Below are 27390 nucleotides of genomic sequence, written 5' to 3'. Positions count from 1 at the left end.
AAAGAGCATGGAGTTTCAATATGGGTTTTCAAGCCAATGCTTGAGATTGCGTAGGAAATTTGTCTTTGTTCTACTATTGGCATAAACGGCATAAATCTAGACAAACAAAATATAGTTGGTAAATTACAATATGAAATTCACATTTCTTCTGATCTGTTCTCCATCAAACATGTGCCCATGAGTGTGGATGTCTGCAAAATTGGATTTAAACAAAGGTGAGGAAGAGGGAAAGTGAGGGTTATTCCAAGCCTAAGATGCACATTCTCACATGTAGAGAGTAAGGATAGCAAAAATGAGTTCAACCAATTAGCATGACTTTGGTAAAGAAAAAAAAGTCGGGGCCAGGGAGATGAAATGATCATATGAGTTGAGAAGAAAGGATCCAATTACCAAAATTTAAGGCCAATTGGCTCAATTCTTTTAGGGGAATAGATTCTATACCCTAGTTTCTCCTCTTTGACCAACATTGATTGATGGTGAGGGAGAGAGGAGAGTTTTTCTTTCCTTCCCTTTTCTTTTTGGTTCAACTAGCCAAAAACTCCACTTCAGGATTCCTTACCAGTACATCGTACATTTTAGCCCTTGTCATCCCCTAAAAGAGGGCGCACTCTAAAATACTAGCTTCCTTGAACCATCAACTAAACATCTATAGCAATGTATTGTTAGTAGTAGTTTCGATTTAGTAGGAATTTTTTTTTTTTTTGCAATTCCAAATTGATTGAGGAACTTAGCTCATCATCTGCTAAGTGGGTACAAGCCACATGTTTTAAATTTAATGGTTGGAACCCTCAATGTGGTGCTTAGAGTCCTGTGGAAGATGTTAGCCATAATAAAATTTTGATAGCTGGCATGTTTGCTGATCCTGACCAGGAGTGTGCAATTCACCAACTCAACCTCCTTAAAAACAAAACCTTGGGACTCAAAGTCATTCTTCTGCAGGCGATGAATTACTCAAGGCAATAAAACATACCACCATATATTTTCAGGGATAAAGATGGAATGACCTGTTTTGTTTGTGTCCCAGATTTAGACACATAGCAGAAGAGGTTTTTAAGTGGGCCAAAATAGTTAATCACGATGTAATAGGTTGCTGCTTACCATGCAATTTAACTTGAGCTGATGCTTATCTCACTTTTCGGGAATCCCAGCAAGTCATTCTCAAATAAAAAATGAAAGTGCCGTCAGTTAAAGTCAGAAGAAACAGTAAATCTTAGCCCATTGTAAGGGACACACTGTTTCTGGTCTTTTTCTTGAGCTGTTATGTTGACAAATGGCCTCCCATGAATGTTTTTTCATGGCTGAAAGTTCCCGTTGGCATCAATGACAAGCCAGGTGTAAGATGCAGAAAGGGAAAAAAAGGAAATTAGTACTACTAAAGGCTACTGGGTTTGATTAAAATGTACGTTCAAGAATTAGTGGACTATATGTAATTATTGTTTTAAGTTGGAGCTGAGGGACCATCGTCCAAGATTTATGGTTTCGGCCTAACAAGCCATGGTCCAATAAGTTATGAATTCTAAGCCGAAATTCCGTCCAAAACCAAAAAGTGGGTCTCTTTATCATTGAGTATATACAGAAAAAAGCCGCAGTATTGAATTCATCGAGATTTTAAAATAGGGGAAAAAATGCAAACAAAAGAAAGGGAAGAAAAAGCAGCAGTGTTATTTTTCTTGGCCTAGGGCTAGGCGATTGAAAATTGTGCAGAGGCAAAACTTTGGAGCCAATAAAAAATAATATGGGGTAAGCTAAGGCTATAGCCCCATATTATTATGAAAGTGTTAAACCAAAACTCAAAATCCTATGTTTAAAAGCATTGCGGCTTGGTATCCTAATTAATGGCATAGTTAGGGGAAGCTTAGGGCGGCCATTGTAGTTCAAAGCTGCATGTAATCATGTTCTTGAAAAACCCAGAAAGAAAGTTAAAAAAAAGAAGAATCTAATGTTTAAAATTTGGTCTGTGCAGTACATCATCATATAGTAACAGAAAAACTTCTATGGATTTAAGCTCCATTTTGGCTGACAATTGTGGTTTCTTTTTCAAACTACTGTTTTTAATTTATAATAATATGATATGAGAAAGCATTTATTTATCTGGTACTATGATTTTAAATGCTTTTGTAGATTAGAATATTAGATGTTAATGACATAAGAGCATGCAGGATTCTGTAAAGAAGCATAGGGGAAACAAAGAAAACAAAGAAAAGGAGAGAGTTTGGAGTTCGTAGATCCGTAGCTAACGAAGTGACCACTGACCAGACTCTTTCAAACAATGCCTGCTTGTAAGCTGATTTACCAAAGAAAATTGATCTTGGTGGTTGGAAAATCAGCAACCAGCCAGACAGTGTTTCTTTGAGTATTTGATATAGGTTTTTTGATTGAATTTCTTTGTTCAACTTCGCTGTGTTTGGCAAATAAGCAACCAACCCAATCATATGGTTAAACATAAGCAATTAAATACAAAAAAATTATAGGAGTGAAGCGAATGAGAGCACGTTGGTGGGACTTGAACCCAATCATGTGATCAGATGCCTTATCAATTAGCCCACAGGCGCCAACGAAGTTTCACCCCTAAATTTTTTTTTTAATATAAAAAAGGAATCAGAAAACTTCAATTATTTCTTCTGCAATGAGGTTGTTCTGATAGTTGTTAACATATAATCAGGACCATTTTAAAGTTTTAAGAATGAACTTACCCTTCCTGTAGTTAGAAAACTGGATCATTACTGTTAATTGCATGATAATCTTTGGGTTGAACCATGAATTACAACATTGAATATATATACTCATTCTACTAGCCTTTTGTAATGTTGGGTAGCCATGCAGGTTGAATAATGAATATCAAGTGATGATTTGAATAACACTTTTTTTTTAAACCTTGATCTTGATCTTGTTCTTGTGTCTCGTTCTACAGATTAAACCGTGCAATATTCCTAGCATGTTTGAACTTCTGTCCACAACTTTCACGACAACAAATTTTATTGGGGGAAAAAGGCTGAAAACCATATTTGAGATCCCTGCTTTATCTTTTTCTCTAGTAATGTTATTTCCCTCTTACTAAGCACAGTGTAATGATTTGTTCATAATCATTGTGAAAAGAGTTAAAATGCCAATTTTCAAGAAAAAAAAGGCATATGCAATAGTATGAAGGCAAAGAAAGAAAATTCTTTAGTTGCAGCATTCCCATTAACAGATCAACATCTACGAATTCTATTACTGAATGAAGCACCACATGTTCAGAAAACTGGTAGAAGCAATGAATATGCTTGTCAATGGTATGAATTCTATCAATCAATCTAAAAAAGTGATCATTTATAGCCGTTTTGACGTGTAATGAACATTGTCTTGAAAACAAACTGGATATTCCAGCCGTATGTTCCATCAACCAATTAGGTCATTTGCCTCAATTGAGTCCATATTTTGTTGGTACTTCTTTCGAGTTCATCAGCATATCATGGCGCACAAGTCTGTTATCCTTGCTTGTGAAATGTTGGTGAAAGGGAAGACCCTGAAGTTTCCGTTACGCAAACAGGTCAGTGTCAACTCTGAGTTGCTCTTCATGATCTGCAATTATCATGTCAAGACATTAGTATAGACCATTGAGCGAAGCAGTTGCATGGGGACAAGTCAGAATGCAGTTTAAAGGACACAAATTCTTAAGCATGCTTCAACCGCTTGTAATTTAAAGTCCATTACTAACAGAAAGTTTTTTTTTTTCCACACTTCTAATTCTTGTATTCTAGTTGTTTCACACTCGTTGTAAGCAAGCAGAGCTATCTGTTATTACATGTAAATGCAACCTACGTTGTGCAGAAGATGCTTCAATGGAGATGATAAGACATTCTGATAAAAAAATGTTGTATTATTATACTTGAAGTCCAATATGGTGAAGATGTGGTAACCTTTAATGGTGACAATAGAAATTAGTTTTTGTAGTTTTCATATCTTCATGTTATATGGATTAAAAAGGAGAATTTCACTGTGGGTTTAGATAATTTGTCCACCATGACAAGAGGAATAGTAATCATCACGAAATGAAGCCAAGCAAGAATCAAATATATACCTCACATGCATTTGTTCTGTCATTACAGTTCCACATTTTGCAAGGGATACAGTCAACGAATCTACACCATCCGCAATAGTGATTTATGTCAATGCCTAGGAGTACTGCTACAAGACATCCAACAAGTCTGCAAAAAAGAAGCGCCTTCTATATGATCTAATGCGTTGTGAAATATAAACAATAAAAGCATTCAGCTTGACATTTAGGTGAAGAAAACTTACAGAATTAGAAACAATAGAAGATAAACACTCCTCAGAATGGGCCTATCCAGCTTCAGTTTGATGGAACTTTTGACACCATATTCAAAAAGCCCTGCTTTGTTTTTAGACATTTGCCTGACCTGAGGGGTGCACAAAAGCACAAATCCGAGTAGAAGTCCTGATATAAAGGCTCCAGTATTTGCAAAATTGTCAATGTATGGTAGCAGACCAAGGAGGAAATTGATCGCAAAAACTGTAAAAAGCACTGCTAGAGCTGCACACTGAAGTCAACCACAAAATATCAGGGAACTACAAGGACAACTGGATATAGATATAAGCGAGTAAAAAGAGAGTTAAGCACCTTGCTTGAGTAAACTTTCCAGTTCCGAACAAGCCCAGAAAGCATAGCTCCAAGTAATCCAAACAAAGAACCAGAGGAAGCAACCACAGGACTATTTCGAACAAAAAGGGAACATACCAAGCTACCAAAAAATGCAGATAGTAGGTAGATTACCCCAATCCTCACTGTCAAACAGAAATTAAAAACAATAAGCTTTAGCCAATTCACTTGATCAATACAAAGTAACGGTTTTACTTATATCAGAGAGAAGTGCTCTTACAAGGCCCATAGTCTCTTTCTAGGTGGATTCCAACAAAGATCATACAGCTGATATTGATGGCAAAGTGTATGAGCCCAGCATGTAACCAGGGGCACACAAAGAGACGCCAAGTTTGATGGTTCTGAGCCAAAAATGCCCTTCGAAGTGCCCCAACTTTATCTAGCCTGGCAATAGTACAAGCATGATTTCAGCAAGAAAACTAAGGCCAATAAACTTGGGATGTGTTGGGTGCACAAGATTATGATAAGATAGGATGGGATAAGATGATATTATGAATATGATTATATTAAATAATATCCTTCTATCTTGGTTTTTTGATGTGTGCAAAGATTACGATAGGATAATTTATTTGTTGATTAAAATTATCATTTCTAAAAGTTTATATAATTGATAGAATTTTTAAGGGTATAATAGGACATGTAAGTTCAATCTCATAGATTAAAAATAATTTTCTCCACTTTGGAAGGATTCAATCATCCTATGCCAATCCTATCCCTTTCTTTAGATACAAACCAAAATTGATAATAGGCTATCCTATCCGTCATCCTATGCACGAAACATGGTCTTAAAGTACAACCAGAAGCGGAACCTCATTTTCTTTTTCCTGAAACAGCAATTCAACGAAAATTGTTTTGAAATGACACAGAAAAAGGTCACAAAAGCCAAAAACTTTTAGTAAGTTACTAACGGCAATCAAATTAGAACACGTCAAGATTCAAAGAGCAACAAGAGAATTAAAACACAAGAACAAAGAAAAAACCAAGGAAAAAAGGAAGTGAAATGAACTGACGTGGAAGCAGAGGGACCAAGCAGGGGATTCTCAGAGAGAGGCTGAAAGAAGACACTGCCAAGCAGTAAATAGTTGAAGAGCGTGGTGGTTATAAAAGCCAGGAGATGGAGGATGACGAAGAATGAGATGAGCCATGTGTCTGATGCCCTCTGGCGGTATCGTGACTTGAAGAACGGAAACTTCCCTTCTGGATGATTATTGTTTTCGGGGTTGTTGAAGCATGAGGATGGCGCTGGTTCTTGGCCTTGGGGCTTGATTTCGATCTGGCTATGGAGCTTATTGGCTGGGGTTTCTTCTTCCATTGAGAGAGAACCACAGAAAACGAAAAAAGGTTGAGTGAATTGGGAGGTATTGCGGTCACTTGTGAAAAGCCAATTAAGATTCAACTGTTTTTGTTACAGAAGTGGAAGGGAATGAGGTTTTTCTCTCTCTGGACGGTTACGTTTGGCGGGAATTTTCATTGCCGAGAAATTATTTCGAAATTAATTTTATAATTATAAATAAGAAATGAAGCCACAGCATAAAGGGTGGATCCGTGGCGCAATGGTAGCGCGTCTGACTCCAGATCAGAAGGTTGCGTGTTCGATTCACGTCGGGTTCAAATCCCGCTTTTTTCAATGTGGGTTTCATTTTTTTATGCGGAGAGGGGCTTTCTTGGAGCGGGCAAAATTTTTCATATTTGGGCTCCAGAAAAAGCCAACCGAAATAAAGACCTAAACCAAGATAAAGTAATAATAGTAACTTAACATTAGAGATTTGGCACGGCTGTTAAAAATAAAAATTTTATTAAAAACTCTTCTCAACAATGTATAAAATAATAAATTTTTTTTTTTTATAAATACTTGTATTAAGTTTTTTTAATTAAATTTTTATTAAAATTATATAAATAATATTCATTAGAATATTTTTTAAAAAGTGTTAACCAAAAATTCTTTTTAATATTTTTTTAAGGAAAATTCCTTTTAATTTCAAGTATTACCAAAAATGGAAAATCTACATTATTAAAATTTATTGTTTAGATTCGATTAAATTAATTCATATAATTATTTAAAAAAAATATCATTCAATATATTACAATTCAAATTTTAACATATGTAAATGAATTTAATAATTTTGGATGATAAAACACAAAAAATATATAAAAATAATACAAGTTAAAATTTTGATAAAAAATATATATTGATTTAAAAAAATTAAAAAGTAGATCTTATATTTAGATATTTTGACACAATAATTTTTATAGTTTATATATATTTAATATAAATAAAATAATATATATATATAAATGATCAATTCTATCCGTTAGAGTTGGCATCGGGTCGGATTCAGGTTGAGTTTTACTCGCTTCGAACCCGATCTAACTTTATGTGATATCAAACTCGAACTCGACCTTATCTAATTTTTTTTTATATTTTTACACTCGAATCCGACATCGATCCGATACTATATAAATAGTACTTGACCCAACTTAAAATTAATAAAATATTATTTTTTAAATATAAATATTTAAAAATATCATTATATAAATATATATAAATAATTAATTAATTAATTAAAAAATAATTTTTTATATAATATCGGATCGGATTAGATTTATTTAAAATTTGAATCCGATCCAACCTCGATTGTTTTATAATCTTATCCGATCTGACTCGAAACTTGAATTTTAAAAAAAAAATCGATCTCATAAGATCAGATCAAAACTCAATGATGATGAGTTAAATTACCGACCTTGCTATTAGTAATATCTTTTTATATCTTTTGACTGTATCCATTTTTTTTATAGTAAAAATAAATTGTTTAATGAGTAATAAAAAAAAATTCAAATTTAAGGGATTTTTAACTTCAGTCCAAATTTTTCATCCGACTTCAGCAGAAAAAGATAGAAATTACTTAAATTAAATATATTATCCATTCTACTGTCACACCTGAAAATTTGCTGACTGTGACCGACGAAGTTGTCGTGATTGCAAATTTATTATTTTTTTGAAATAATTTATTTATTATGTAATGAAATTAAAGCCGCTAATACTGATTTATTCAATTTAAAAATCCACAGCTTTGTGCTCCATAAAAATAGCGAGATTGGTTAACATTTAGTTGGAGGGACTGTAATAAATTTTTATTAAATACTCCTTCAAATTTCTCCCCACTTCTTTTATATTCAAACAATTACTATAAAGTCATTTTCCGGATAAATTTCATTCATAATCCCTATCTTTTATTTTAGTTTCACTTTGATCATTAATTTTTTAATTTTTTCCATTTGCATATTTAAAAAAAAAGAAAATTATGTAGAGAAAAAGAAGTTACTCGATGACTTGAATGGATAATTTTTCCTAAATACATATAAATGTAAAATAAAAAAATAATTTTTTAAAATAATTTTTGTTAATTGAATTGATGTCATCTAATGTGAATTTAATTTTGAGTTTTAAAAATAGTATATATATACGATAATTTATTCATATTTATTATGTGTATATAATTTTAAATTAATTTAATATTTTATTACTATAAAATAATATAAATAATAAAATAGTTTAATTAAGTAAAAGTTTAATATGCATAATTTACGTGAATACAACGCAAAAGTCAAGGATTAGATCAACTGATTATAACAAATTTAAATCAATATAGAACTAAATTAATTTTATATTAATATAAGTGAATTTTTTAAAAATTTAAAATTTCTTAATATTACGCCAATAAAAATAAAGAAACTTGGGGGGAAAAAATTAGGTGCGGTGGAGGTTGGCTGCTTTCTCAATCACATTCTAGGATTCTCCCATCTACAAATCATTTCAGTGGCGCAAGCAGACGGCTATTAAAATTCCTTTCCACTTTTTTTTTTTTTAAATATTTTTTTCACAAAACATTAGTTGGTTGAATCTCTGATCCTCCTATTTATAAGCAAACGCCGTTGCCAATGTTTACTCAAATATACGCTCAGCACTCGCTTTCCTTTCACCTCTTATTCCTCGATTTTTCTTATTTTTAAGGTCAATTTCTCTCCCAAAATATTTTTTGCCTCCTTTTATATTAATTTAAAATTGAAATTTCGATTAAGTTCAATTCAGTTATGGTTCCTTTTGCATCTTCTTATTAATTTTTTTGTTCTTAATTTTATCTTAGGGGAATTGAAATGGATTCCTCAGCTCTTCACGAGGAGATCGACTCGTTCTTCGATTCAGCTCCTCCACTCAAAGATTGCGCTAAAATCACTGACAAATTGAATCAATTCATCGAATTAAATTCTCCATCATCAGGTAGAAAACCTCCAAACTAATCGACTAATTATACGCATTTTGCTACCGTATTCATGTATACGTATACTTATACGTATACGTATATTTATACGTATACGTATATATATCCCGTGTAATTTTTAGGAGAAGGAAAAAGGAGGAGCGTTGTGTGCGTGACATCTGGTGGAACTACGGTTCCTCTAGAGCAGCGGTGTGTTCGATACATTGACAATTTTAGTTCAGGGAACAGAGGAGCGGCTTCCACAGAGTAAGCAATGTAAAGGAATTTTGGATAAGTTGATATATTTAATTGAAGGGTGGATTTTTTTTGTTAACTGGCTGGGACTTTTTTGCAGGTATTTTATAAAGGCTGGATACGCGGTTATATTTTTGTATCGAAGGTGAATTTCGTGTTTGTTTATTTTATTTTTTTTATATTAGTAGGTTATGTTGGTTTGTGTTTAGATTCTAGCGGATAATTCTATTGGTTCTTAATTTGTTTGTGTGCAGGGGAACCTGCCAGCCATATTGCGGGTCCCTTCCTGAAGATCCTTTGCTGGAATGTTTTGAGTTCGTTGATGATTTTGATATTCAAGGTTTGAGTGATTATCTCTACCCCAATTTATAATTTTTTTTTTTTTTTGGGGGGGGGGGGTTATATTCAAGGTTCGTTGATGTTTGATATTGGTCAATGACTTGAATGCATTAAATTGGCTATCTTGGGTTAGGACTTAGTATAGGTTCTTTCATATCATATGGATTATTAAATACTTTTATCAAAGAATTTTAGAAGGGGGAGGGTGTTAATCATATTAAGAGAATTGGAGTTGTTTATTTCATGCCAGCTTTTCTATGTGTTAAGACATTAATCTGTCAACTTTTATCTGAAATATGTGTAATAAATTGTTGGTGTTTCCTACTGAGGTTATTGTGTTATGTCTAATATTTCAGTGCGGCAACCACATTCTGAAGCAGTGAAGGGGGCCATTAGGGATCATCATGCTGTATGGGCTGTCGATATGACTAATCATTCAGTCTTCTAATTTTCATCTCTGACCTTAGTGTTGCTTTTGGCTCTTTTAGTTCATGATTGCAAGTCTAATCAGCATTACAGTTAGCCTTTTTGCACTTTGTTGCAGGCTGTAGCAGGTGGTCTCCTTTTGAAACTACCCTTTACAACCATATTTGAGTATCTTCAGGTTGGCTTCACTATGTCTTTATATAACTCCTTGAGGTTCTTAGTAGCGACTAGGTTGGCTTCACTATGTCTTTATATAACTCCTTGAGGTTCTTAGTAGCGACTCATTGCCAGTGAAACAATGTTCCTTGGGTTTAACCTTTGCCTTCTGTGTCCTTGACATATTGAGATTACTTTTGGGCGTCTTTGTACCTTTGGAAACTCATAATATGTTTTTTGTGGATGAAGCTTCAATTGTATGGTTAAGCATACTTGTAACTTTGGCCTGCATTATATGCTTTTTCATTGGTGAGCTACCGTTTTGGTTAAAATAGCTTTAGCTTAACGATCTCCCATCTTTGCTTTTGGCGAAGAGAACTATTATAATAGCCTTGGCAGAAAAGGGCCATGGCCCCTCTATATTAATGAATATATGACTTGGATAGAGATCTTATGAAGAAAATTTTAGGAGAAACTGTGAGGCGGCATACGTTTTCTCCATATTTGGTAATTATATAGTTTTCAGGGTCATATTAGATAATGGCTTTTAATTGTACTTTTTGTGATTAATCTGAGAATATCATAAATTCATCCTTTACATAAACCATCTCTTATACCCTGAATGGTTTTTCTTGCATGAGCAGATGTTAAGGATCATTGCATTATCAATGAGAAGCCTTGGGCCTTGTGCAATGTTTTATCTGGCTGCTGCGGTTTCCGACTTTTATGTTCCATGGAAGGGCATGGTAATGGTTCTATATAATGGAATTATCTTCTTTGTAGACTGAAATATTATTGTCATTTGAATAATCTTTTATCCATCCCTCTATTGTTTGGCAAAAAGACTGATTAATTGCATAGGCAGAACACAAGATTCAGTCAGCATCCGGTCCTTTGGACATGCGACTTATGCAAGTGCCAAAGATGCTCTCAGTGCTGAGGACGGAATGGACTCCCAAGGCTTTCTGCATATCTTTCAAGGTCAGACACGGTGGTAAACTTACTTTATTGTTTGCTTTGGAAGTTTAGGACTAATTGAAAGTGATTGTTGAAATGAATGTTTCCTTAGTATGAAGTACCATGAGTTGATAGGCTCTAATTTATCTGGTTTTGCTCAACAGCTTGAGACAGATTCAAAGATTCTCCTAGAGAAGGCCAGTATGGCTCTTAAAAAGTACAAAATGCATGCAGTTGTGGCCAATGAGCTGTTGACCCGGAAAGAGGAGGTCACAGTTGTCACAAATAATGGGAATATTTCAGTTCACCGCAATAAGACTCGGACTGATTCTGATGTGGAGGATCCCCTGGTTGAACTCCTTGTGGACAGACATTCAGCCTACATTAAAGATTCTAGCACATGATCGGATTGACTCGGTTATCCATATCATATTTCCTCCGTCTCTCCACATCTATGAGCAATTCATAAGCAGCTTGAATCTTAATGAAATCTTTCCTCAACAGTTTCACCTTCTTCAAGAGCCCTCTTATACCGCAAAATACCATTTGCAGCTACTGCACAAAGGAGCTACTGGATAAAGGACACATAGCATTAGCATCATAGAATTTGAACAAGCGTCTGTACGCAGTCTTAATCGTTTCTTCATCAGCATCCCCTTCTAACTCTGTTGTTTAGAAATCAAAATTCCAAAATATTTTATCGATTAGCAAATAACCAAAATAAAAAAGGAATGGAGCTTTTCTCATTAAGCTAATACGCATAAGGGTAAAATTAATTACCCAGAATTTCATAGGGAGATTTTGATCGGATGCCCTAACGACAGTTCTCCTTTGATTGACCCGAAACAAAGGGTCCTTCATGCTCAAATCTCTTGACAAATTGAACCAAGGAGAGAAAAACGATGGCCTAAAATCAGGGCTTCGAAAGGAAACCCTAATTCTTGATCGAGCTTTATGTTGCCTACTACAAGTCTACAACACATTTAACAAAGAAAAGACCGTGTGCACTCTACAAATTTTCCGCATATTGCTCTTTTTCTCTTTTTAGGGGGTTGATTATCAGTTTGAATTATTAAAATTAAAATTAAAGAAAATAAGAAAAAAAAGATTTAAGAATATTGAAATTTTAGGGTTTTTTGGGTGGTGAAATTGGGGATTTTGCATGGGCTGAGTCTGAAAACCGAAAGTGGAGAGAAGACGTGAAGGAAGTGAAGAAGTTCGAACATTTTGAATCTGACTGAATCTTTTTTTTTTTTTCATAAAATAAATTCAGTTTTTTCAATTGTTGCTTTTTTCTGCCTAAATTTCTTTTCATTTTCATTTTTGTTCATAAAATAATTCAATCTCTTCCATTAATTTACTTTTTTATTTAAAATAAATGTAATTAAAATTTGATTGAACTATACAAATTACCATAAAATAATTCTTATCTCCTCGACTCTATATTTTTCAACTCCTTTTGTCACTTCTAGCCCTTTTTTTAACTTATTTCATATGATGTTTGAATCCGAAATTTCAACTCCTTTTGTGCTAATTAATAGGTATTTTCGCCCTTTTTTAACATTTAAATTAAAAAATTAGGCAAAATTAATTTTAATTGATTTTTGCACAACTTTTAGACAATTCTTAGTGTCCTTTTTGTACTCCATTTGTTTTCAGCTCATGGGTTATGGCCGATCTTTCTCTTTAAAAAAAAAAAAAATCAACTGGCTAAAATCCTATAGAGGGTTTGAACTTTGGGGTGATGGTTGAGCCACAGTTCACCTTGGTCCAAACCCAGGTTGCAGAAGGTTCAAACAGAGGATTATTTCTGGCTAATGTTTCACCTTTAGCAAAAAAAAAAAAAAAAAGAAAAACAATCCCATTTCTCTTCGTTTCAGATAGTATAATGTTTGCAAATTTCAATGCATCAAATATGCTAAATATGTTGTCCCACTTAACTTCAATAACCCAAAAATGCCAAAAATAATGCAATCACAAGCTTGCTAGTATAATTCTTCTGGCTTCCAATATGTATGGTAGCATACAATACCAGTAAATCTAACTTTAATGACCTAAAGTTCTTCCTGGTACACAGTATAAGGATTCATATTTACAGATTTTATGCTCCAGATTTTTCTTTGAAACAATATAAGCAGATATATATATATATATATATATATATATATTGAAGTTCATACAACAAGGCCTCCAAAAATCCGTTTGCTTACCAGTTGAGGAACACATTTCTGATGACTACAGCCTAGATTGGTGGTTCTCGAAGTTATATGTTCAGAGACTAGGCAGGTTCGCGAGGACGGGCAGACCAGAGTGAACTGAGAGCACGTAGACGATGAAAGTATTCCCCCAAGGCAAGTAAACCTCGAGCTGCTTGATGGGTTGTTAGGATTCGAGCCATCTGTTGCAAAGTCTGTTGGCGAAGGTGATCAGCCTGTTTTGGGGAAGAGCACATGCAAAACCAAGTAAATAAATGTAAATTTTAGGGTAATATACTGGAGGTATACTGGAGGATTATTCAACAATCTAAATGTGGACTCAGTTTTTAAAAAGTTAAAATGGTTAATTAGCATTCTGTGGAGCATGTACTGGGTGCCTAGCGACTACTATAAGACTGTGAGGATGGATGAACTCCATGTTGAAAATAGATGTTGATGGAAAGGAATGAATAGGTTCAGAGCAATCCATAACAACTTGATGTAATGATGTCCAATAAAAAAAATTTTTTTTTTTTAATAAATAAAAGGAACAATAACTTCGATGATGAAAAGTAATGTCATACCTGGTTTACAAAGCCTTCAAGGGCTTCCAATTTATCTATTGCAGCAGCCATCAGGACTCTGTAGTTTCCTGAACTCAAATCAGCTGCTACACTCTGTGCCAGATTCTGCTGGAGTTTATCTACTCCTTGGGAAAGAGCATCTTCAGCTTGCTGAGAAGATTGTCGAAGGTTACAGACCTCGAAATGTTGTTGATCAGTCAAGGGTTCAATTTGTGACAAGACAACCTGTACAAACAGAAATTATAATTCATTAGTAGAAAAGTTTTTTAACGATTGCTGCATCAGCCCTACAACAGTTTTTTATAAGAAGTTATTAACCTCAGTAGGCGGCTCATATATGGCATCCCCAGGAATAGACAAAAGGGTCTCAAGATGATAAGGTAAAGCTTATCTAATTATAACCCCTTTTAAAGTTCAAAAACCATGCAAAAGAAATTAATGACTTGAAAATATCCAAATAAAACTTCAAATAGTTAAGGATATATGTACTTGTCTCAACTTTACTCATTACTCTTACTAATGCAATAAGTAAAATGAGAAGCAACAGTTGATCTCTGAGTGATGAAATAAAATGCACTAGTTTCTGCAACCGATTCGCACAATTTCTTTAGGATTTGGACATGCTGCTCAGAAGAAAATATTTCCTACATGGACAGTTCTCCATGGTTCTACTCTCCAACCTGCAGTCTAGATATCTTATGAGAGAATTTGGAATGAATTACTAATTGAAGAGAAAGACCAGAAAGAAAAATTGAGTTGAATCTCTTTACACACTATTGGTATAGCCTAAACTTATTCAGCTGGCAGGAACATCCGGATCCCTATCCATGCATTTACAATTAGTTATATGATAACGCAATAGTAGACTTGCTAAATAATAATGAACCATAATTAACAATGAAGCATGCTCAAAAAATTCAACGATAGAGGGACAATCAGCACAGTTGGCAACCAATAACGGATTGCCAGATTTTTTTTTTTTAAAGTTATGAGATTAAGCATTACATTTAAAAGCTCTGATGGTCGGAACCCTCCAATCCAGTGGAAAAAACGCTCAGCTGAAGTTCTCCAGATGCCTGAGATCAAATAAAAGACATCCACCTTTGCAGCATCTGCTTTCATGCGGAACAGATTGCAATAGTGGTTCAAGCCATTTTCGACCAGTATGCATAGCTCTATATCAGTAATGTGTGCCTGGAGTGCACTTCTAAGTTCACAAATCTGTTTATTTTGCTCTTCAACCCAGTGTCCATATTCCATCTCAAATGTAGTAATCCCTGCAAAATTCAAATGAAACTATTCTAAAGAAGAAACCAAGATGCGTGCACTTTACATTTACATGAGAAAAATGTGATATCACTAGAGAAACTTTTACCCATAATTGATTACTAACTATGTAGCAAAAGGTACATGTCTAGTTTCTTGAAAGTTATATCAAATAAATCATACATAAAAATAACGAAATTACATTAACAGAAGTGTTTTGTATTGTGAGACCTTCAAATATCATTTTCTAGTGGAAAAGAACACTATGCTAATGATATGTTCAATAAAAATGGATTCTTATAGTCCTATTCACAAGTCCTATCTTTCCATAAGATTCTGAGAAATTCTGATCAGAATATAGAAATCATACAGAGAAACAGAATTTCTTCAAATAATCTAACCGCATGACTACTAATTCCTCTGCCAAGTTTCTAAAAGATCCACATCTAAGAGCCAAAGGTGGGAAAAGTAAAGAAACAGAATAAAAGAAAAAGAGGCTTCTTTTCAGTAGCAGGGAAGGGATTCTATTAAACTCGAATTTGGATAGAGAAAGGAAGAGCATCTGCTATGTGGCAGCAGAAACCATTATCATTTACTAGCAATTTGAAATATCAAAGAGCAAAAAGTTTTAAAGATATTATAGTGCTGTGCCTCCCCATTAAGTCATGAAGACTCATACTAATAATACAATTTTTGTTTGAGATCATAAATAGATTACTTATCCACATTCCAATCAGGCAATATCATTATGGGGAATGTTATAATACCAAATGAATGAAAACTATCGAAAATTTATTTCAAAACTTATAGGTTAGAGTCTTACATAGCATTGTTTTTACAAACTAATAAACAAGCAAGTATACTAACTTCCATTCATGACATTAGTGAAGAAAACCATAGAACTATAATAATCAGTAACATATCTTACAATCACTAACAAGATGACATAATCTTGCTCATCATAAAACTAATATATTGCAGTGAATTAAGATGCTGGGAAGCTAAATATTCTGTGTTCCAATCCATAAAGCAAATAATTATAACTGAAGCAGATTAGGTCACAAACCTGAGTTTATGGTTCCAGACAGTCCAAAAAACCCAGTATCTGAAGTACCACTTATGCATATGCCCTGCATTAAGGCATTGCCCAATTGATTACATATGCCACATTTAGAAATCTAATTAAAAAAGATATGCTTATTCTTGGAAAATAGAGAAATGCATTGTTGATAAAAGGCAAAAACATACTGGGAGAAAGGGGGAGAGAGAGAGTTTTCACTTCACCTGCTGCCTAGCTCTTTCAAGCTCTTGCTCCAATTGAGCTAGTTTCAAACGACTGGATTCTAATTGTTGAACATAGGCCTATAAGATAAAATTAAATCATAAATACTTGTATAAGTCCAAAGAATGAAAGAATTACCATAAGCAAATATTTTATATGGAATGAATTTTCTGTCTACCTTTTTCCGGAGACGACTTTTACGAGCAGCTTCTCGATTTTGTGCCAGGCGTCTCTGTATCTGCACAGTTATGTGTCTTTAAAAAAAAGATAAATACAATTGAAACAAGCAGGAGATCCGGAAGTACTAATAGATTTAGAATGTAAAACAGCTTTTTTACATGGCTGCAGAACAGGAACTACACTGTTGCTGAAAAACTCGATACCAAAAGCATTTTCTACTTCAGAACAACATACTCAAATGATTTTTTAATACTTTCTTTTCAAAAAATAGTCTATAATACTTTAGCCATGGGAACAGAATTTATTTATGTCATAAAGGCTAGTCAAGGGTAAATAGTCTATAAATGCTCATGTCAGACCTTAAAATTAAAATGCTTTGAAGCATATCAGAAGCACAAATGCTACATATGACATAAAGGCTAGTTGTGGATAAATAGTGGATAAAAAGCTATCATTTGTTAGATGTTCTTGAAGGGAGGATGGAATTTTGGGGAGGAAGAGACAGAGCAGATGCTTCAAACTCATCACCTTATCAGAGGGCTTGTTTGTTTCTTGATCACTTCTTGAAAGTTCAACTTGCTCACAAGATATATGTTCAGCCTATGATTTAAATCAGAATAATTTAGTTATAGCCTGCAACCGGAAGAAAAAGCTTAAGCAACCAAGCAAGAAATAAACGTGCAACTTCACCTTGTTATCTAGCCTAACATCCACCTGTACAATTGTGGATGATCCTGTATTTGGACTATCGTCACCATTGAAGGTGTCTCCCCACCTGCTTATCTGGTGGAATTGCTCATATATTGCCATACTTCTGGTAAGTTCAGTTGATGGATAGCTCATACTCTATCAAGCAACTGGAACAGAGAACCAAAAAAAGACAAACAGCTGATTGATTGTCTTTAGCACCAGAAGAATGCAGAACAAAATTTCCATGGGACTTGTCTTCTAAACTAGCTGTTAAGTTGTGTGTAGCCCAATTACTACCCTGCATATGCTAGCAAATACAATGATGGACAAATTTTATATTATAATAATAATAATAATAATAATAATAATAATAATAATAATAATAATATCAAGGGTATTTTGAGTTTTTTGCACATGTAACTTGGTCGGCCTAATTCTGCTTGTTTAAGGGTTTATTACCGCGCTTGTAATCTCCCTTTTTTTGTTTTTCATAGAGACATAACTCTCTTGTTGAGAACGAACCACTCTAAGTCTTGTGTGTTCAATTTTTTCTTTGCATTTGTTTTATTATAACAAATAGGGTTTTAATTCTAACAGTAGCAACCAGATCTTGGGCCAAGGATGCAGATTCATAGATTTCAACAATGCTCACACAGTTTCCTTACCTCTGTCTATGGATAGATCTCCATTGCTCATAAAAAATACAGTGATAAAAATGCCTGAAAAAGAATATGCAACAAAAATCACCTCAATATTAGCAAAATTGGGGCAAAAGTGCCAAGAACTACCAAGCAAAACCAGCAATGGTAAGATTAGCAGAAGCAATATAACAAACAAACTAAGGAACAGGACAGTGAGCGGCATGTGGAAGTGGGCATAATCAGTTTTTTTTTTTTTTTTTTGGAACAAAAGAGGAACTTAATCAATTGAGTTATGTTAAGAGCTCCCTCCCTTCCTAGTATTCATTACAATTAAGCTGTGTCTGATTAAGGTTTCAGGTTTCTCCAAAGGCAATAACAGTGACCAGAAAAAGAAATTCCTATCACTTTTAAAAGAATATCTGTAACTAGAAATCAGCTGCTGGAAACATAGCAAAGTTATAAACAAGATGTTCCCTCTTCCCTTCTGAACATCAGAACAGAGAAAGCCTTATTTAACATTTTCAAGCCTTAAGAATTCCCTTTACATGAAAATTTGAATTTTGAATATAGAAAAAACTGTAGATCAACATTATTGCATTTCCAGAACCAAAAGAAGGAATCAAAGCCACTAAAATATGAATCTAGTCTTCCACAAATATTGCCGACAGAGAAACCTATATGCCTAAATCCTCCTCCAACTAAAAAGAAAGACCAATAGAGAGCAACTTGATCAACTAATAATCAGATAGAGAGAGTCATGTAAACATTAGTTCACTTCACAATCACGAACTAAAATACAAGATTACCAGCTCGACTTTTACATTCAGCTCATGCTCTTGGTTTTAAAAGCAAGTCACTAGACTCAGCTCATGCTCTTAATTGCGGCAAAATTACATGTTCCAATCATCCACCAAGTAAACCAAAGTTCCTACTTAGCCATCATATATTAACCGAGAATCCAAAGACAAGAACATGGTCGGCAAAAACTCAAACAGCAACCCAACAGACCACAAACTTACTCAAGTAACGTGATCAAACAAGGAAAAGAAAATTTTTTTTGAATTTTTAAAAATTTTCAACTTCCTCATAAACCCCCCCCCCCCCAAAAAAAAAGATTGAAAATTGAGAAACTTTACTACTGACCTTATGGATCAAGTGAACTTCCGAAACCCAAAGTCCTTCAATAAAAAGAAAGGCCAAACGAACACTCGAAAAAACTCTGATGTTTCTGTAAAAACAGCACCTTTCAGCACTCCTTGAAAGCAAACAGAAGATCAAACGCAACCCACAAACAAAAATACTTAATAAATAGTGAGAAAAAGGAAAAGGAAAATCTATAAGATATATTTTTCTAAAACGCCACAGTCAAAGGTTAACGTCTGAGTGTTCCCACTTAAAGCAACACAAATATAAATAAGCAAAAGAAAATGCTTCAGCTTTGAAAAAACAAAAAAAGAGGAAAGAAAAATGCGCAAAACTTTTTATCCTACGCACCCCACACTCCCTTAACCTACGCCACTCATTACCTCAATTGGTGTCACACACACTTTAACGCCCACAACTGACGTCATTTTCCGGGCAAAAATAATAACGAACCTTCGCACCTCAAGCATCTTCTGGTTGTCGTCCATTGGTGTCACACGTGGTCAAAAATGAGTGGATAGTGAGCTCCATGGTTGGTCAAGATAGCAGACAGCCACTCACTTTCTTGTACACTTTTCCTTTTTTCTTTCATGTACTTATTATTTCCAATAATACATTTCCATTTTCACATACTTTGATCCTATCCTGCCACTCAAAACATTAATAATCAGGGAAAACAAAAACAAAGAGGATGTGTCTGATTCTAACAAAAGTCCAAAGTGTTTCCTTCTCCAGGGTGTGGGAAGTGAGAGTTTGGTAGTGTGTAGGAGACCCCACGAGTATAATGAGCGAGAGGTCACCGTGCACGTCTATATTTGCTTCTTATTTAGTTTTCTTTCCCATTTTTAAGACCTCACCAGGTGGTCGTTTCGGGGTTTTCTTTTACTTAGAAATATAGTTAATATTTTAATAGTTTTTAACATTTTAATTTTTCTTTTTGAAAATGTTAGGTCTCAAACAAGATCTTTAGAAGACTGACCCCATTCATATAAATAACCCTAATATCGGATATATAGTCTATTTTGTGAAGCGTCAAAATTTAATATATATATATATATGAGGAAATATATATATTTATCCGTTTGATCATTTATTGGAAAAAATAAGAGTAAGAACAATATACAGCTAAAATGCTTAGGTCAAAAATTGCCCATACTAATTGATGATAAATATAAAGTTGGATAAGATTGTAATCCAAATGAAAACAAGTTCATTGGGTTAGAATGAAAACTAGCCAAGGGGTCTATCATGAAGAACACAATAATTTTGAGATAAAAAAGAGCTCATTCTTTTTCTTTTTTTCTTTTTTTTTTTTTTGGAGGCTGTGGGACTACCCATCATCGAAATCATCTCTCAGTAACCAGCAATTTACACGTGTATCCGCCATTGCTGTCACTCTTTTATGCTCTCACTTTCAACATGTAATGACCCACATTAATTATACGTCGCAAACATGTGGATTTACTTTTCTCCAAATGGCTAGGTATGGAACTCCTTTTTCCTTTGCCTCTCCTTGCTCCAAGGGGCCGAACAATGAAAAGGACTGCCATCCATGCATGCTTGTGGAGAAGAGGTAGCTTCAGGGAGGAAAACCCATTTTCCGACTAACAGAAAGCAAATAATACAAGGGTTTTCTAGCCCATTCCAAAGCTGTAGCAAAAGCAGGGAACCTCGTCTGAATTGCGTTTGCATTTCGTGTAAAGTTGTTGATGTTGAAACCTTGCAATTATGAGTAGGTCATGCACTTCTAGCCCCCTTATTATTCACTCTTTCTCATCAGTTCTTTACTTTTTTATCCATTAATGAAGATATATGTATCTTACTCTTCTTTCCACTCATCTTTTGGGCTGTTTAAGATATGCTTGACCAAAAAAGTACTATATTAGATAATGATATGCTTGAGATATAGGTTTTGACTTTAACTATATCATGTACTATAATTAATCATAAATGAGACAAAGATGTTCATTATGAATCACAAGTCAAAAAATTTTTTATACCTAATTAAAAAATCAATTAATTTAAAAGTTTAACATGATTAATCACAAAATTATCTAATTACTTATTATCAAAGCTATATTTGAACCACCTTAAATAGTTGTATTATATATGATTAAGGTTCTACTTGGAAAACCTCCAACCGGGTTCCCAAATGAACCATAAGTGGCTTCCTATATATAGCACTTCAATGTTTGAACCTTAATTAGTGGAATTTAGATTGTGAAAATCTATTTGCTTACATATTTTTTTTATCTATTTTTAAAATATGGAATATTTGTCATTGGAGCTTTTCGTATTTGAAGTATATTCTAATTTAGATTCTATTACATACATACATACATACATACATACATACATATATATAAATATGAAGATACCAAACTCAAGTGAAGAAACATATTAATGATGTGTCAATTTGCACAAGGCGGCCTTAATAAACAAAGAAAACATAACACAATGAAAATAGATTTTCCAAGTGGCCATGCATGAGACCAAGTATTTGTTAATGCATGCTTTTTTATACATGATTGCCACTAAGTAGATGAGCACTGAGATGTGGAATATGGTTTTCTTACTTATAAAAATTTCAACATCATTATCGTTGATAATTAATTAAGATATTACCAACTAATCAAAGCACCTTTTGAACAAAATGAGTTCCTAAATGTAGGAAGTTAGTGCAGGGGGAGAGATAGAGAGAATCTGTGTCAACAGATCAGGTAAAGACATCCATCGTAGAAATTAGGTCATGTAGGAAGTGACTTCACTTTTTCTTAATGCTTTGAGGTGGGAAGTTTTGGATTCTTTCTTTCCTTTTTTTTTTTTTCTCTGATCAGCAAATGGCATCCCTTTTACTATACCTCACATTACTCGTGGAATCTAAGTGCTCTCTTTTATACATTATTGCTTGACAAACATAAGATAGCTTTAAAAAAATTGATGAATTGATTGTCCTTTGAAGCAATTTGATAAAAAAATATGCTTTTTAATTGTGTTTGCACAAGTTTATGCTCTACAATTTGTTAATAGGCCAAAAACAAAAAAAAAATCACTAAGTACACACAAAGTACTATATCAAAACCTTAGCATGCTTAGTTAGAAATTTTTTTTTTTTATAAACAAGATCGTAATTTAAAAATAAAAAATGGGATTACAGATATTATAATTTAAAATTTAAATTTATTAAATATCATTAAAAATAATTATATAAATCAATCGAATTAAATTTCAACAAATGACACAAAAAAACTTGGCACATGCATAGCTGAAGGATTCTTCAAATCCATAATGTACCCAAGTAGCAATAACAAAGTCATTATTAGGGGAAAAAGACAAAAAAATGAATGACAATATTTATTAACACCAAGAAAGGGAAAAAGAGAAGAACATATTAACAAACAGTCACCTTGTCACCATCTTGCAAGCGACCTTACATTAGCACCTTTTTCTTTCCAACTTGATTACACTCATAATATATCACATATATAGATAGATTCACCTTGAAATATTATATTTAATATATATATATATATTTTAAGTTTTGATTAAGAATATATAGCTTACAATTAAATTAAATGCTCAGGTGCAAAAGCATGCTAATTAATTGCTTGAAATGGGAACTTTATAAAAACAAATTGACTTATAATTTTTGTTTATGCTTTTGAAAAAGGGGAAATGATAATAATATGATATACACTAAGAATTAAAGTTGTGCACAACTTTGCTGTGATCACAAAGCAATCTTTTGTGCTTGCATGACAAAAGCAACATTTGATGTTACTTGTTCTTTAATATCAGTGATTAGACGACAGGATAGCATAGTTCTCCACTTGAGAGGTCTTCTTTTTCGCCATTTTCCATTTTAATAAGTAAAAATTAATGAAATGTTTTAAAACCTTTTTAAAAGCTCATCGCTTCATAATTTCAATTCTTCTTTCAGTACAATTCAGCCTGCAATTGCGTTTTCGAATTGAGCTCCCAATGCCCAAAAAGGTAGCTAAATAATGCAATTATGATAAAAAAAAAAAAAAAAAGACTGTTGGATACCATACAATGAAACAATTTCAAAAAAAATTCTCTTCGAAGAGGTTGGGAATCACATTTTTCTTCTACTTCAGCCAACAAAAAGTTTGGCATAGATAGACTTCAATGGTATTACTTAATTAGTAATTTATTTGGATGGACAATAAAATTAATTTTGATAAAATTAAAAATAATTATAAAAATTATCGTAATTGTGATCGAAAAAAATATTTTCACCAGATTTTTCTGATCCAATAAAAATTTTATACTACATTTGATGAAACTCACCTTATTAATTTTAACATTTAAATTTCACCAAAAGTTTTTGAAACTTAACTGCATCTCATTGAAAGTGTAATTACATTCAAATCCACCCTAAAGCAATATATATATATATATATATATATATATATATATAAACCACTAATTCTAGTCTCAAAGAAAATTATGTTCATAATGAATATCAATAAATCAAAATAAAGTACCTGAACCTTTTTTTTTTTCCTGTTTGATGTGAAAAAAGTACAGAATACAAGTGGCTGGCTAAACAAATCATTCTACAAGATATCAAGTATAAAGAAAACAATGCTGCAATATGACATATTCACAGGCATGGGGAAAGTAATCAATAATTATATGTTTGGTTTGATTCTGCACTTGGGTTTTTTTTTTTTCCTTCTTTCAATATTTTTTTTCATGTGCGTTGGATGTCTTCATAGAAAGTGTCCTATACTAAATTTGGTGGCTTGAAAACAAGGAAAGATTTGAAACCAGTGGAATTGCTTTTAAAATTTTCTCTCTCCCTGGTCAAGTGGTCTGGCTTAAAAATCAAGAAAGTGCAAATGTAAAGCAGCAAAGCCACTGGGAATGGTGGGTGTGGATTTTGCTGCTTATCATCGATGAAGGCTTTAGCTATAGTACTGAGAATTTGTGGATTGTCACCTTCTTATAGGGCAGTCCTCGAGCATTGGTGTGGTAAAAGTCCAACCAAAAAAATTATCGGGATTCGTCAAACTGATCAAATGCCGTTCTGTCCTTGGGGCAAATTTGAAGTGCCTTCTGTCAATCTTCTGGTTAGAATCTGAAATAGAATATACGTACGTCCAAAAAAAAAAAAAAAAAAGCTAAGAGACCTGCTTTGTATGAACGCTTGGTGCATTTACTTTTGTTCCGAATTTTTGGGGCCAAGAAGATCTATGAATTTGTCACTCTTTTCATTTTCGCTTCTTAAAAAAAAAATAATCGAGAAAAATAATTTTCTTTCATTCATTACTCTTATATATGATGATTCCACTCACGTATCAATACCCGAATTTAACATTTTAAATTTTATTATATAAATATATCAAATTAAATTATATATTAACTAAATATGTGTTTTTTTTTTTTAACAAAATGTGTCACAGATCTATATTCAGGCAATTTTTGAATAAAATATGAACATTTTTCTAAAGATTGCATATTAAGGCAATTATTGTAATTTCTCTTGCTAATGACTTGAATTCAAACTATGATCATGAATCTGTTATTTAAAATTTCGTATTCAATTCATTAAATATTATTTATTTTAATTTAAAATTTTTATGATTTTATCTTACAAAAATCATATCATAAATTTGAGATTGAATTTTAATTTATATATCATAATAAATTTTTAAAATATCCGAATATAAAATTAAAATGTCACACGTTGTAAATATAAAATTTGAGAATTTGACTAAATTTAGGATATGGTCCCATATCGTTTTGCTTAATTTAAACTATTCGTATCATTTATATTGTGCTAATGGAAATATTGTTGTCTTAAATCCTGAAAGAATCCAACCAAATAGGTGATTTAATCTTGAACTGGCCTTGGCTGACAACAAAAGTAAAGCAATCTTTACTTGAGTTAGTCTATAAGAAGTGGGCTTAGAACCCAGAAACTAATGTCGGGGTAAAATCATCAGCTTTGTGCCATAGCAAGATGTCAACAGCTGATTGGCTCTCAAGAGAAAGCTCCTTCCTTTTCTGTTGCCTACCATTGATGAAACTAACAAAACTGATAGGTATAAAACCAGGTGTAACTTGTTGTCGGAACAATTTTGAAGAAATAGATCAATCTAATCATGGCTTATTTTCAAATTGAAGCTCACCATCGAGAAAATGCCGATTCTTGAGCACAAATGTAGGATCGTGTTTTGTTTTTGATGTATATATCTCTTAAAAAGCTGCATGCAGGAAGGAAAATTTTATGTTAGAATTTGTGTTTGCAAGTAAAAAATTTATAGTTTTGAGCATCTATTAATCACTGTTTTAACAGTAAGTGTAGATGCTCTTGTCCTCAAGCGACGTACCAGTTCAGCTTCATTTTACCATTTTTGACCATGGCTTAGGCCATTTTTAATCATCATAAGCTGCTCTAGTTATTCATTCTTTCCTTTTCTTGAAATTTAAAGTGGACATTTTGCACTTTCCTTCCATCTACTGCCATTGAAAGCTGCAGCTTCTGGCAGCAAAACAGTATTCCTAGAATATAAAAGAAAAATACTGCAAAAAAAAAAAGGATTTAATCTTTTTGGTTTTAATTCTTATAGTTCATTATCTCTTGTATATTTGATCAATTCTCACATAGTTATTAGTGCATGTTTGCCATTAAAGTGCAACTGAATTATCCCAAATTTTTATGGATATCCCATGATTTTGTTGTGACTCATGATTATCAACCCAAATTTATAATTCTTCATTTCCCTTGGTTTGATTTTACTAATTGAAAAAGAATCTATCAAAATAATTTTTTTTTAAAATTTTTGTGTGAGAAAAAAATCTGACTACAAACATATATATATTAGCATTATTGGAACAAAGGATAACATAGGTGGAAACATGATCTTCTCAATGAGGTTCATGACTCAAAAAATAATACTATTTGAAACAGATTATATAGCATATTTCTTGAAACTGCTTAGATGGACCGTCAAAGTAGAGCATATTTTAAACATGAAAATGGAGGAAAATTGGAAACAAAAAAAAAAAGGAAAAAAAAATACCAATCTTAGTCTTAGAGGGAATCCTGAGAAAGTGAGAATACTTGGCTTCACTATGAATAAAATAAACAAACATGCATAGATAGGAGGAGGAATCGAATTAAGCTTAGGTGAGGAGTGGGTCAGATTGAGGAAGAATATATAGAATAATATCTTCAGAATAAATGCCAATGTCACATTTCTATATTTCATGTCTAGCTATTCCTTATAGATATATGTATATATATACGTTTTGCATCTCTTACTAAAAAACAAAACAGAAGAGATGAAAGAAGCATATATGAATTAAAAGTGAGAAAGAAAGAAAATTAAAAATTAATTTGAAATTATAATATTTGATTTTATTTAAAATTATTTATTTATTTTGAATTAAATTTAAATATTAAATATATATATATATAATAGATTTGAATTAGATTTAGGATCGAGAAGTAAAAAATAAAAAAAAATAAATTATATTAAATTATATATTTTTATTAATTTTTATATATTTTAAATTTTTATAAAAAAATAATTATTTTATACTTAAATATACTTAAATATATTAAAAATTATATTAAAATAATATATAAAAAATCAAAAAGTTAAAAATCGATGAACTGAATTAAACAGGTAAAATTCGTTTAAGATCCAATCGAATTATATGAAATTCGATTCAGATTTCGATTGAATTTTAAAAATATATAATTTTATATATTATTAAAAAATTAAATTAAATTCAATTTAATTTAAACCGATATCACTCTTAATATAAATTATTAAATTTTTTCTTAAACCATTTGAAATAAAAAAAATTATCTCATGGACGGTTGGTGAAGACATACTAGAAAAAAAAAAAAAAGAGAATAAAAAACGCAAATAAGGGGAAAAAAAGCCAACAAGAATCGTATCTGTATGGAATCCCATTCCCAAGCAACCAAATACTAATAAATGAATTAACGAAGAATTTGATTTCTCAAGTCTTTCTCTCTCTTTTTCAAGGTAATTAAATTAAAAGTTTTAAAAATTATTTTTTAATTTGAATAATATAAATACTTGTATTAAAAAAATAATAATAATAAAATAAAAATAATTCTTTTAAATTTTATATTTTAAATCTCAAACATAATACAATTACGATCCACAAATTTTTTGTTTTTAAAATTATTAAAAATTGATTTTTTATTGCTTTACCAATAAATTTAACTACGTTAAAAATTTTTTATTTTTTTAAAAATACAAATATAGGTTTAGATTTTTTTTTTTCCTCTGCTCTTTACAATCTTTCTTCCTTCCCGCTTCAAATTTTCAACTGTACTGCCCCACGTG

At 32.4% G+C, this 27390-nt stretch overlaps 3 protein-coding genes and 1 non-coding gene across 9 annotated transcripts; 2 read left to right on the top strand and 2 right to left on the bottom strand.

Annotated features, from left to right (window-relative positions):
• Positions 1–3183: 3183 nt before the first annotated feature.
• Positions 3184–6423, bottom strand: LOC111314962 (inactive RHOMBOID-like protein 8). 2 transcript variants are annotated; one of them, XR_016330757.1, is made up of 6 exons: positions 5671–6423; positions 4881–5044; positions 4622–4785; positions 4282–4541; positions 4061–4207; positions 3184–3561 (listed from the first exon to the last, which is right to left on the bottom strand). XR_016330757.1 is itself a non-coding variant. In XM_022916580.2 (6 exons), exons 1-6 carry the CDS (start codon positions 5970–5972, stop codon positions 3442–3444), a joined length of 1137 nt encoding a protein of 378 aa, XP_022772315.2. In that variant the 5' UTR covers positions 5973–6423; the 3' UTR covers positions 3184–3441. The 2 variants fall into 2 exon arrangements, 1 of the variants encoding a protein (XP_022772315.2); XM_022916580.2 differs by having other exon boundaries at positions 4061–4187.
• On the top strand, positions 6200–6271 carry TRNAW-CCA (transfer RNA tryptophan (anticodon CCA)). Its single transcript has one exon. It is a non-coding gene; the product is annotated as a tRNA-Trp (tRNA).
• Positions 6424–8423: 2000 nt separating the features above from the next.
• Positions 8424–11802, top strand: LOC111315600 (phosphopantothenate--cysteine ligase 2-like). Of its 2 annotated transcripts, XM_022917449.2 has the most exons (10): positions 8434–8672; positions 8806–8939; positions 9063–9186; positions 9275–9319; positions 9429–9514; positions 9870–9922; positions 10058–10117; positions 10740–10841; positions 10957–11076; positions 11217–11802. In XM_022917449.2, exons 2-10 carry the CDS (start codon positions 8816–8818, stop codon positions 11454–11456), a joined length of 954 nt encoding a protein of 317 aa, XP_022773184.1. In that variant the 5' UTR covers positions 8434–8672; positions 8806–8815; the 3' UTR covers positions 11457–11802. The 2 variants fall into 2 exon arrangements, with proteins under 2 accessions (XP_022773185.1, XP_022773184.1); XM_022917450.2 differs by lacking the exons at positions 9870–9922; positions 10058–10117 and having other exon boundaries at positions 8424–8672; positions 10961–11076.
• Positions 11803–13009: 1207 nt separating this feature from the next.
• On the bottom strand, positions 13010–19306 carry LOC111315599 (transcription factor TGA7-like). 4 transcript variants are annotated; one of them, XM_022917445.2, is made up of 10 exons: positions 19034–19306; positions 17915–17968; positions 17250–17556; positions 17088–17159; positions 16558–16617; positions 16382–16459; positions 16164–16227; positions 14837–15108; positions 13832–14056; positions 13010–13483 (listed from the first exon to the last, which is right to left on the bottom strand). In XM_022917445.2, exons 3-10 carry the CDS (start codon positions 17400–17402, stop codon positions 13331–13333), a joined length of 1077 nt encoding a protein of 358 aa, XP_022773180.1. In that variant the 5' UTR covers positions 17403–17556; positions 17915–17968; positions 19034–19306; the 3' UTR covers positions 13010–13330. The 4 variants fall into 4 exon arrangements, with proteins under 4 accessions (XP_022773180.1, XP_022773181.1, XP_022773182.1 ...); XM_022917446.2 differs by having other exon boundaries at positions 17250–17547; XM_022917447.2 differs by having other exon boundaries at positions 17250–17416.
• Between the last annotated feature and the right edge of the window lie 8084 nt (positions 19307–27390).

Source organism: Durio zibethinus, chromosome 20, assembly GCF_047325235.1.
Source record: "Durio zibethinus cultivar Kanyao isolate XHJ-2024 chromosome 20, ASM4732523v1, whole genome shotgun sequence".
NCBI lineage: Eukaryota > Viridiplantae > Streptophyta > Magnoliopsida > Malvales > Malvaceae > Durio > Durio zibethinus.
Note: the sequence above shows the minus strand (reverse complement) of the source record. Positions and strands in the feature narration are given on the sequence as shown.